This window comes from Anser anser (genome assembly GCF_964211835.1).
Source record: "Anser anser genome assembly, chromosome: Z".
In the NCBI taxonomy this organism is placed as follows: Eukaryota; Metazoa; Chordata; class Aves; order Anseriformes; family Anatidae; genus Anser; species Anser anser.
In genome coordinates this window covers 44,601,653-44,614,201 of record NC_139723.1, presented here as the reverse complement: position 1 = coordinate 44,614,201, position 12,549 = coordinate 44,601,653, and the positions used below count along the sequence as shown (strand labels likewise).

General features: G+C 36.9%; 1 protein-coding gene across 7 annotated transcripts in view; it reads right to left on the bottom strand.

Annotated features, from left to right (window-relative positions):
* FRMD3 (FERM domain containing 3) overlaps window positions 1-12,549 on the bottom strand; it is a 157,432-nt gene that overhangs the window by 57,349 nt on the left and 87,534 nt on the right. For all 7 annotated transcript variants that reach the window (XM_083816908.1, XM_083816914.1, XM_083816911.1 and 4 more), the window contains one exon: window positions 5,003-5,081. In XM_083816908.1, the coding sequence (XP_083673034.1) occupies window positions 5,003-5,081 (79 nt within the window). The remainder of the gene's footprint in view (window positions 1-5,002; window positions 5,082-12,549) is intronic.

Genomic DNA, 12,549 nt, shown 5'->3' with positions numbered 1-12,549 from the left:
AAGTTCTTCCAGTGTGAAGCAGCATTGAATACAGCTGTTTGTGACAGGGTAGTCAATCCCTGCATGCATGCAGCTGTACAGTTTGTTCTTGCTTGACCAGGCTAGCTCACTCAGGGCTCTTTAATTTGCCATGTTTATATGCCCCGTCTTTGTCATTTTGTATGATTTCCAGTTAAGCACTTTTCATCTGCTTTTCTTGTACCAAAGTACCTATTACACTGTTTTATGACAGTCTAGTGATTGAAGAACTACTTCTTGGATTATGAAACATGGATTAGGAAAAAAATGCATGATGACAGCTAGATGAAATAATCCATCTTTGGTTAATTCCACCAGCTACTCACCCATTCCCCCTTCTAGTTCTCATTTTTTTCTACAATAATCATGGATTACTGTTGATACAGTATTATCTGTAGCATCACTCCTTTGGGCCCTCAAATGACTTCATATTTTCTCATTTTAATTATACATACACGGTATAATGTAGGGATTTAGAGACAAGAAGGCACGAGGCCTTGGGCTGCTTTATTACATAAAAAAGAACAAACACCGGTTTATTTATTACCTAAACAAGAACACTGAAAAGAAGTAAGCAGTAAAAATCTGTGCCCGAGTGTGATGGGTCAATGGATCCATCTGCTCATACTCCCTCAGCTGTTCCTATTCTGTTCACGTGCAGCATTTCATGCTTTCACAGCTGTGGACCCTCCCAGGGCTCTGACCTCTGATCAAAGAACAGTGAAGAGAGGCACAGAGCAAAAACATCTGTGCCTTGCAGAGGGTGTTGGGATGCTGTGCATACAGTGGATTTGAATGGCCTCTGTAGTTCCTTTCATGGCAACTTTACGTCTTTGCCTGTTGAGCCAGAATAATATTAACCATTACAATGAACCCTGGAATATCATGTTAGTATTTCTGTATGTGATTCTGTACACATGGCTAAAGAAAACAGTGCTCTCCTGACCCAGGCTTATCATCTTCTGTGCAAAAAAACAACTACAATGTTCTGACTGCAGTAAAAGATGAAGTAAAAGGAAGTAAGGAGAAGAGCAAAATTAGCAGCAATAAAGAAAGTATATGCATATGTATTCAAGGTCTCTACCCCAGCCCTGTGGAGTGTCATCTAGAAAACAGGCTGTGACCAGATGCTGATTTAATGAGAAAAGAGACTGAAGTTATGTTTTACGTGTAAGTATGGCAGAGAACAAGAGAGATGTGCCAACGTGCTTGTTATGGTGCTGTTGCCTACTTAAAACTAGTAGTTATTCCTTTCATTAAGGATGTTCAGTGAAAACAGTTAAATGCTGTTTTCCCAAGCTGAAGAACTTTGCTCTGACTTCATATCACCAATAATACTATTATATAATGTGAGACAGAAAGCCACAAATGCACCACTCAGAAAAGACCGACATTCTCCAGATTCTACACAAGGCAGAAGTCAACCCCTCAGAGATGTCCGCAGTACACAAGACCTCCACTCTTCTCAGTAAGACTGAGTGCTTCTCGGTTTAAAATATTACACAAACCATTCAAAAATCTATATTCACTGTTTGTGTTGTAACCTGCTGACCCTCCAGTGCTCCTGAATTAAATTCAGAGGCCTGCCCATTTGAGCAAAATATGTTAAATCTTTGCCACTTTCTCATCACATTTTTTAAAAGACTTTGGGAAAACTACCTGAATAGTTTGATTCTTACAGAAAAAGTGTGGTTTTAGTCTTCCTCAAAGTGGTTTCAAACAGATGTGGCCTCACTGCCCCTTTGAGGAAGCAGTATTTCCAAAATCAAGGACCGACCATTTAAATCCATGTTAACACAAATTAAAGGGATAAGTTAAGAAAGTTAAACGTTCAAGTGCATTAAGACAGGTTGTCTGGTTTGTCGACAGGTCAGGTTTCACATAGTTTGTTATTACAGAAACAAGACAGCTCAAGGCAACAATCCCCGTGGCTAATGAAGTTAACTTTTGGATTGAAATCCTAACATTAGCCAACTCTAGAGAACACACTGATCAAGGACCACACAGAGCCTACGTCTCCAGCAAAATGCTGAAAATTTGTCCTGAATTCTTTAGTTATCCTTAGTGTCTGAGTTCACAGAACTTCTGATTCAGCAACGCTGTATCTCCAAGTGCTTTAATATCCAGGGGCAAGCATTGATTTTATTTCAAAAGCATAGCTATAGAAGTGATCATTAATTAAAATGAAAGAAGATGAAAGTAAGCAGCTGGAATGGTATAATGTGACTGACAATATTCTCACACATCCTGAACAGTGGAACTAAACGCAGTGACAGGCAAGCACATGGCTTGATGCTTTGCCCAAGGCATTCCTGGCCACTATGTACACACTTTTTCAGATTCTCATGGTTTCTTTTCTATAATATTGCAGACAGAGGGATGACTTCAGATAGGTCTTTTTCCACTGTAATTTCCTGAAAACACTCCCAATGGAAAACAATACACTACCTCAAGGATTACAGTCTAGCCTACCCAAGGTAGAATAGAAATGAAGCAGCAGTAGTAGTCTGAGAAGATGAATGCTCAGTTTTCTTCCGGCTAGGGGTGTCCGAATCCATAGTACTATTTCTCTATTTTATAATATTTTCACAGAAATTACACAATTAACCCCATATACACAGCTTCACATACTGAATATGTTTTTCTTATATTAAATATTGCCATTGAATAGCAAGAAAATCAGCTTTTTAAAATATCTACACATCTCCCTGATGTCTCTAAGATGCTTTATTAAAGATTTATTCCTATAAAGCTTTTACAAAGACTGCACCAACAGTAATCCACATGTGGAATTCAGACAGAGTTAATTAATATTCTGAACAAAACAGTATGACTATGTGGCAGGAAGAGTCTTACCGTCTCTTAATTTCACCATCTAAATGGGGACTACAGACCAACAGATTCTACACAGCTGAAGAAGGAAGAGATCAGCTCTGTGATACATTTAGGCATGCACACTACGAGAAATGTAAAGCACTTTTACTGTGACTCACCTGACCATACATACAGCTATAAAGTACAGATGGCTTTTAAGTCAATGGGTGACAATATTATTAATTTATTTTCCAACCATCTTAAGGATACATTGAAAGGAACATATGAATAGAACAGAGGTCCTAAAAAAAAAAAAAAAAGGAAACAAAAAGCCCCAAACCCTACCACCAAAGAAAAAAAAAAATACCAAACAGTCAACCAGTTGTCAAGGTTTCATGACTGCCCTCTGTCAAATACTAATTGACCTTCTTCTCCTTGAGTTTCACCAATTGTTTCAACTCAGGGGAAAAAAAAAAAAAAAAAAAAAAAAACTCCAGCCAATTTAGAGCATCATCTTGAATCTGACCTTCTGCTTTAGCAATTTCAGGAGTATTTCCCATACCTTATTATTGCGTAAGAGACCTTGGAAATTTGGACGTCAAGCAAAGCTTTACAAATAGCAACATTAGGAAACTATAAAGCTGATCAAATGCAAAAACAAGTCATGTGCACTAGGTGAACATATGAAAAGAGAGTTATTTCTCCTTTTTAAGGTTGTCTAGTACCTTAATAGTATTACCTCTAATAAAAGTCCATAAAATATTTTTAAACAGTAGCTTGACTTTAAAAATCAATTTGAAGTGTTCCAGGAGATACTAAAATGTACCGATAGCACAATACATTTCAGTGAGCTAACACAAGGTGCTTTGCATTTTCATTAAACTTCTGCTGGGAGGGTATCCAAGCAGTCAGAAGAAAAAAAAAAAATCAATCAATTAAGGCTCTTGAATGAGAAAAGTCTATACCTTCCAAGAAGATTTAAACTACAGCTCATAAAAAGTAAAACATTCATTCAAGGACAAATACAAATAATGAAAATCCCTAAACTTCCTGGGTTATAACCTGTTCCCTCAGCTAAACAGTTTCAGTACTTCACCCAAGATAAACAGCCATAATATGAACAGCATGTTCCAGCTGCTCTATACAAACTGTAAACTTACCATTCAGCAGAATGCAAGCTGTTCCTGAAACTTTCACTATGAGACCAGGGATAGTGGGAATGCTCCCATTCACAAAGTGACTTGTGAGCATAAGAATTTGCAGGGCTTGGGGAAAGCATCAATGAAGAGCTCAAAGCAACAAGTGCTCCACTGCTCTGTACTTCTGCAACACACACTTATTAGTTAGCAGTGTGTCCTGCTGACTAACAATGTGGTATGACAGACATACAGCTCTGCACAGCTGGTGCAGAGGTAAAAATAGCCGTTACTTCCCTACATTTTTGCCCAGTGCTCTTCTTGAAAAATATCTGGAGCAACAGAATATTCAAAATGGTTAGCAGGAAGGACAAAAATCCCATTTATTAAGTACATCTGGTCTATCGCACAGGTGTGTTTTCAAAACACTGGAGAATTCCAATGTAAGCAACAAGTCTTCTTAACCTCTACAGTAGCTATACTTTAAAAATATACAAACGTTTCACTTCTACATCAGTTTTCTAAATTCCATCCATGCTTTAGAAATACTATATTGTTCCTGGTCCTAATGACAGACACTTCAATTCAAAAATTCAATTTGAAAAAAAATCGTGTTCCTGTTAAAAAAGATAGAGCCGCTACTGAATTAAACTTCACAGTTTATTTCACACACACAATAAAAGAAAATCTCAGAAACAAAAGAAACTTAATAAAGTCCACAATCCTTCTAAGTGCGAGGCTCAGCATAATACTTGCCCAGCAATTTGATCATTGCCACTTCCTGGAAGTTCTGCAACAGTCTCACTATTTCTCTGTATGTTAGGAAAAGTCCCCTTAAGCTGCTTTTAAATCTTCATAGTTATCATAATAAATAAAAAAGGTTATCAGTAGTGCAAATGTCTGTCTGCTATAACATTTTATCATAAATGATGAGAACCCTAGCCTACGCAACAAGCAGTCTTATTAAAAAATGTTAAAATGTTAACTTGTTAAAAACAGACTTGTTAAAAATGTACAGACAAAAAAAAAAATACCTGGTGAGCTCTTCTTTAATCTTCAAGGGTTCATGTGGGTAGAATTTCACTCTAAAGCACATGGTATATGGTGGATGAGCTGAAAGATTATAAAAAAAAAAAAAGCATGAGAACTGTAGCAAACAACACTGTCTCAGACACTCTGAAGGAACTGCCTCTCACAAAGTCCGTGTGAAGGTCAGCTTTGAAGAATTAGGCAGGGAATCAAACAAAACCAATACATATTATGTGTATGAAAAGAACTGAATAAATGACAAAGGCTAAAGCACATGCAAAATACTGACAGCCTGTGCAAAGCAATTTATACATGGTTTTGCACCTCACAGGGCTTATTGCTTGATCCAAGCAGTATGAAAAAAAAACCATTTGGACTGCTATTTTGAGTGTATTTTTGTTGTTTGTTTTTTCCTTCCTCCTTTTCTTTTGGCAAATGATAAATAGGAAACATTTGTGTCTGATCACAATGAGGTATGAAGGTGTTATGAATAACTGTTATTCCTGGTAATGATAATGCCCAGACAACAAAATGGAAGAACCCATTAATTAATTTTGGCTAAGTAAGCTAGAGACAGGACTGTTTCTGATACCGGTATTTAATAATACTACATTACCTACTCCTCAGCTAACTTATCAGTATTAGGCCTTAAATATACTTTCATTTCTAGGAAGGAAGGAAGGGAGGAAGGAAGGGAGGGAGGGAGAAGGAGAAGGGGAGAGGGGAGAAGGTAGGAGAAGGGAAGGGAAAGAGAAGGGGAAGAGGAGAGGGGAGACAGAGGGAAAGAGAGAAAGAGAAAAAATAAAGCAAAAAGAGAAAGACTATCACAGTAACAGAAGATTTCACTTTACACAGCTTTACATCCTACTGTTGCATCTTTGATTGTATTCAAGATATTATCTAACCCTAAGCCAGTTATCTTTTGGTGATTACAGATGGGGTTGAAAGCAAACAAAAGACCATTATTCTAATAAAGAGGAATCTTGCCACAATCGTAATAGGATAAAAGAAGTGTGAAAATAGAGATCTTAAAAATATCAAATCAGGCACGATACAGAGGTAGGAAAAGCCCTCAGAGCAATCTGTAGCCTGACAACACTCATGTTCTAGATTTCAGTGAGAAATGAGAAGAAAAATATTGCATCTTCAAAAAGTAAATGGTGTGGGGAGAAAAGCCACAGCTCTATTATACAAGCCATGGTAACTCTCAAGCCTGCAGGTAAACTCATTAGAGAGCATGAGGATAGATCAAGCACAAAGGCAGAACTGCTGTCCCAGCAGCAAGGGCCTCGGCTCTGCCAGCAGCACAAGCAGACTCTACCAAAACGTTGACCAACACCGTCATTTTTAGACAGCCAGAAAAAGAGGAAGAACTGAGGCTTCAAATAAAATGGAAATATGTAATCATTGCACTCATTTGGGAAAGTGTCCTAGAGACACAAGTGTAGCATTATAAACCTTTTATTAAAATATTTAACATACAAAAGTTTCTACACACAGTTACAGTAGTTCTCAATATGTATAGACTCTTAACAAGTTTTCATTCTTTTTTAAATTATTTTATTTTTAAGGAAAGTATTTATGCAACTTTATATCATAGTGAAGTATAGATACAAAATATTCTAGTTAGTTTTAAAAGTCCTTTAGTCCTAATGTATATTCAAGGCACAGAGGCAGTCTAACCTTCCTGAATCTTGGAAGAGATGGTGGTTTTACAGAAGGAAAAGAAGAAAAGGTGGAACAAAAGTACAGACCAAAAATAGCGATAACGGAAGAAGAAAACTGTTGAAACAGAATTATGTTTTACTTATTGTAATCTATCAGTAATTACTAAGCTACTAGAAAATTTTACTCTAGCACCTTCTCAAGTTTACTAGCTCATTGGCTTGTGCAAAACTACAAGTAGTAATTGGTTCAACAATCCTGATATTACTGATGCTACTTTGGCTGCAGTATTTACCTGCATGCTGCAAATTTCCAGAAACACATCTGTGGGTATCACATCATTCCATGGTATATATAAAAGCAACAGAAAATAAAAATGTATTACATTTTCTGTTATGGTTCTTATCCTTTGGAGGGTTCAACTGCTTTTGAAGATAAAATATTATGAAGCCTTGAAAGGCTTCATAATACATTTTTTCTTAATATGGTCAGTGAGCCTCAATTAAAAAAAAAAAAGTTGATTTCACTTCTTTTTTTTCTTGTTTAAATAACTTATTTGAGACACGGGGAGGAATATCAGAAGAGATGGGGAGTGAGAGATGAAAAGGGCAGATAAAAAAGAAAGCAAGGAAGCAGCAACAAAAGGTAATGGAGAAAGAGAAAAAAGCCTTAAGTGTTCTCTAGGCATGGTCTGAACATTCAAGGTAATCAAATCTGGACAAGGCCACTGAAGGCAAGAGAAGCACTAAGAATGCTTTCTGTGGGCTTTGGCTTAGATGTGACTGCAGCATTGACTTAAAGTGACTGGAAATTGGCTGTGAAACAGACAACATTGCTACCTCCTTCCTGCCCTGTAGTGGCAAACTAGAAGGTAAACTGAATTCAATGTCCCAGGAAGGAAGACAGTCACCGAACAATGTACGAAGAAATCATATTGCACAGAAAAAGTGAAAGATAATGTATGTAATTTTAAATGATTCTGTCTTTTCTTAATAGCCTTATTACAACTAAGTAAGGGAGAAAAACTTGTCCTTTCAGAATATGGATCCATTTACAAAACTTGATAGAAAAGTTAACTTGTATTAAACGAATAGGAGATACTCCTCAGGAAAAAGAAAAGAAAAAAAAAAAGAAAAGGAGACTATTAAATCTCCTGACAGATTTAAAACTAGTTTGTGCTTGAAACAGGGATGCAGAAATAATAACAGCTAGTGCATAGCTCTGCAAGGCCCTACCCAGTACAAGCCTACCACAAGACAATAAAAATGTGCTGAACTTTACCCAAATTTTTGGATGTCAGTGAAATGACAAACTTTGGCTGTGGTAAAAATTAAAAAAAATAATAAAATAAAAAAAGGGAAAATGGTGTAAGAGCCAAACTCTGCTGGTATATGGTAGCTGCAGAAAAGCAACAGCTGTCCCCATGCAAAGAGTATCATAGGGAGAAAAGGACAGCATACACTGTACCAACAGCCCACAATCAGTCACCAGCTACGTTTATAATAGAAATGTTGTACTTGTAGCAGGAGGATAGTATATGACAGAATTATACTTAAATACACAGATATGCAGGAGATTGGGCAAGACAGTTTGAAGGCTTTGCAAGCGTTTTCCTAGACTCAGGCTTCTGTAACAATATTCCTCCTCAGGAGAGCAGCAAGGAAAGCAAAACAAGGCTGCTGCAGCTTGCTAAATAGATTTCCTTTCTCAGCAACACCCACACGAACAGCACAATCCTGACCTGCAATGTGAAATATTGAAAAGAACGTGACCCCAGCCATCCAATTCATCTCCAGATGTGTTACAATGTGGTACCCTTCAATTACAGAAAGAAACAGCGGATTCTCTTTGTCTGGTCCGCTTTCCCCAAATACACAACAAGCCACAAACAATGAACATTTGAAACATGAAAGTGAGAATGCATGCAACTATCCACTTTCCTCCCCATCTTAATTTAAAAATGGATCATAAACCTAATGTTCCTCCAAAACCTCTGATGACTATATGTAAGTGTTTATTAAGGCCTTTATGTTATGGATTTTACAGCACTGGAGAAACACACAAAAGAACCTGACATTCTTTCATTCTCTGTATTCTTGTAGTGGAAAGCAAGACAGGCAACATATTGCATCAGATCAAGAAATAAGATTGTCAAATCAGACAATTCCTCAATTCCTCAAAATTAAAATTACTTTCTACCTCTTACTCACACATTAAAGTGGATACACTAACAAAAACAAACCTTCCCAAAACAGAACTCAATTTTTAGAAGAATGTTTCTTCAACACCGAACCAGTCTGAATACAATTAGGGTTATAATACCTATAAGCCTTTTCTCTCAGAGTGGTCCTTTATCTGTCAGATAAGGAGCAGCTGTTGCAGTGAAATGCCCAAGGCTTTATAAGGATATCCTACCATCACAAGCTTTGCTTTCTCACTAAAAAAGATTCACAATTACAGTCATTTCAAAGGATTTTAGTGCAGAGAATGGTACTGACTGCAAACTCTGTCACAATAGGGCTGTTAGTTTGCCAGTTTGTGTGTTAATAGCACACAGGAGATGAAGGCAAAGAATGAATAAAACTACTCAAGTTACGTCAAATGCTGAAACCTTTGACAGCATGACCTAGCTTCTCATGAAGGAACAGTACACACAGTGTGGAAGATTTTTTTGTGGCAACTGATTGTATGTTTTTAATATTTCAGTTGCCTTTGACTAAAACAAACTATCCAATGTACTAGCCAGTAACAAGCTCTTAATTGAAAAACAAAACAAAGAGGGATGTGGGAGTGATACCCCTTGGCATAGACACCAGTGTGCAAGGAACTCAGTTTCAGGTGCATCTATTTTTAAGCAATTGCTCCTAAATCATTTAAGTCTTTTATGTATGTGAAACACTTACAGGGAATGATAAGCCTAAGAAAAACTACACATTCATACTATCATTTCCTTCGCTGACAGGCAACCTGAAACAACAGAGGAAAAAATATTTAAGAGAAAATATATATGTTTAAAAGATAGTGAACACCTTGATTGAAGTTCTAGAAGTGTGAAACAGAGGAAAAAGGATGGAAAATTCTCAGCTGCCACTTCTGGGAAGGATTTGTTTTTAACAACCTGCTTTTCACCCAGCATAAACACTAGCTTCTGCAAAGATCTGTACTGGCAGTGCTGTTTGTTTTATGGCAGAAAACTTCCTGTATCGCTCTTTGATGTTACAGAGTCTCTGAACTACGTTATCCTACCAAAAGCTACTGCTCATTAACAAAAATAATAATAATCTTTTACACTCAAACTGTCTTCATGTTCACTGACGCTGCAGAAGGACCTCTGGGGAACCCTAAGACGTGTGTTGATAATTCTACATACCTCCTCCCTTAACACGTGAATCAGATGTTTATCCAGACCACTGGCTGAGCACGTCTAAGACAAAACACTACCCCATGCTTTTATTTTATATTTAAGAGATACCTGATCAATCACAAACCTCTAACTGTGGTATCTTCCTCATTGTACTTAATTAGTTATAGTGCAACACAGGGCAAGGTGGATTTTCACCAACCAGTTATGAAAATGCTTCAAATCGTGTTATTAAATATGCATGGGGTCAAAGATAAAGAATACAGGGCACTCAGGTTAGTGCCCAAATAATCACATGAAACTTCCTGTCTTCACTATGCACGAATTTACAAACAACATATTTGGTTAAATTATTTTTTAGATTTGTACTGAGGCATGAAAAACTAATTATGAGTTTGTTTAAGAATCGGTTTGAAAGTTTTGCACAGACCATCTCTACGCCTTCATTCTCGTTTTCCTTGGTTCATTCCAGCTATTCACTGATTTGACAACAGCATTAGAGATGAAGGAAATTTACATTTCTTAGCAAATTCCAGTGGCCTGACACAGACAAATATCCTTCTTGCACTCCTTTCTCAGATAATCTGAGATGTAAGACAGTAAGAAAAATGTACGTTTTGAATTCAGAGAAACAAAACTGATCCTGTTCCACTGTCATCAGAAACAAAACCCATATACTTGGATATTTCCCACAACCCATGTCACAGGAGAGTTTCATTCTTATTATACAAATTAACCTTAAAAATGAATTGGGGGCTGGGGGGAGAGGCAGGGAAGGATGAGAGAGAGAGGATGGAAAAATTGTCCTTTTTAAACATTACTGCTGAAGTGACAAGTAGGACTTACACCAAGACGTTTCCAGACACTAAAAAAAAATACAAAAGCATTAGAAGATAGCCAAATAGAGAGGTGCTTTATTGCCAACATCAGGGGGAGAATAACAGTACAAAAAAAAAAAAAAAAAAAAAGCAGTATGCAAAGAACACAAACTGGTTTAAAAAGACCTTTATCTACAAAGATGCAAGTACCTTAGGTAACCTTATAGGGAACTTTTAAATGCATTTCTGGAAGCACGGTGCTCACTGTTCCTAATAGCCAGCCATCAGCTGACTTCAGACAGTACAAACAAGATGGGTTGTCATTCGGGACACTTCTCAGAGACTAAAATTCCCCCTCTCATGCAAAATTAGTAGCAAAAATGGCTGAGGCACTAAGCTAGGATTTACACATCACATTAGGACAAAATCATTTCAGTGAAGACAGAAAACACAAGGCTGTATGAGTAATTACACAGCAAAACTTGTTAGTGAGTAGGGGAAAATAAGTCCTCCACAAATGGTAGCTGAGATCAGGCATGCAGCATTTCTCTGTTTTTGCTGCAGGTATCCAAGTGCCTTGTAATCATATGTAAATCAAAGCATGCAATTGAATTTAGAATATTTTAAATCATTAGTATTAAATACAAACTACTCTTGCATCAGAGGAAATGAATATCTGTTCTTACAAAACAGATCATTTCATTGTCATCTGAATTCCTTAATGGCGAGGAAAGAAAAGGAAGCCTCCATCTAATAGGCTCACTGTGAACAGCTTTCTGCCACTACTTCTCCCAGAAGTCAGATATACATAATGTATGTTCTGTTAACCAGCCACTTCACTGCTTCAGTTTTCGCTTTCCACCAGCTGCTAATTTCAGTACTCACTTAGGTCACCTGAGACGGTGATGTGTTTTAAATTAATATTGGTAATTTATGAACTAGCTTCTGAATCTAAATATTTTCATAGTGAATTGAATATTTTTAGACAAAATATGAATTACCTTGTGTGCCTTTAGAAATTGTTTAGTATTCTACTACATAGTATATTTTTAGAAAAATAAATTGAGAGGTTCCTGATACGAAACGCTTACAAAAGCGTCCTTGAAACCTGTGGTAGGGAAAGATACATTTAGCCATAATCTAAGTGGGTGCTACACATTTATATAAAATATATGTCCCTGTTTTGTTTCCTTAAAGCACCTTTTATGGTAGCAACTGAAGTTCGTCATCTGTGACAAAAAATAAAGTTATGCAGCATTAAACTGAAGTTGCTCGTGAAAAGCCAACAACACATTTAATTTTATTTGTGTGCTAAATGTAAGGATGATAACAAAACACCTTTGTTGGCCTCTAATTCTAATTTTCTGTTGTTGTTGATAACCTCATATTAGCTGCACTTTATTTTGCTTCTTTCTACACATTTTCAGAGTTTTGATTAGGAGTCTTCAACAAAAGCCACACAAGCCCTCTGATAAGCCCACCACATCACAGCATCTATGGAATTTATTGACTACCATCGATCATATCTAGGCAACATCTATATGCAGATAGAGTTGTTTTCGATAAATGAAAACACACTCAGTGCATCTATTGGCAGAGTTCCTGAATTTGTTGCTATGCAAACTGCATAACACTCCAGCTACCTAAACACTAGACACAGTTCACATTGAATATGCTAGGCACGTGTGTGCACACTTATATGTACACA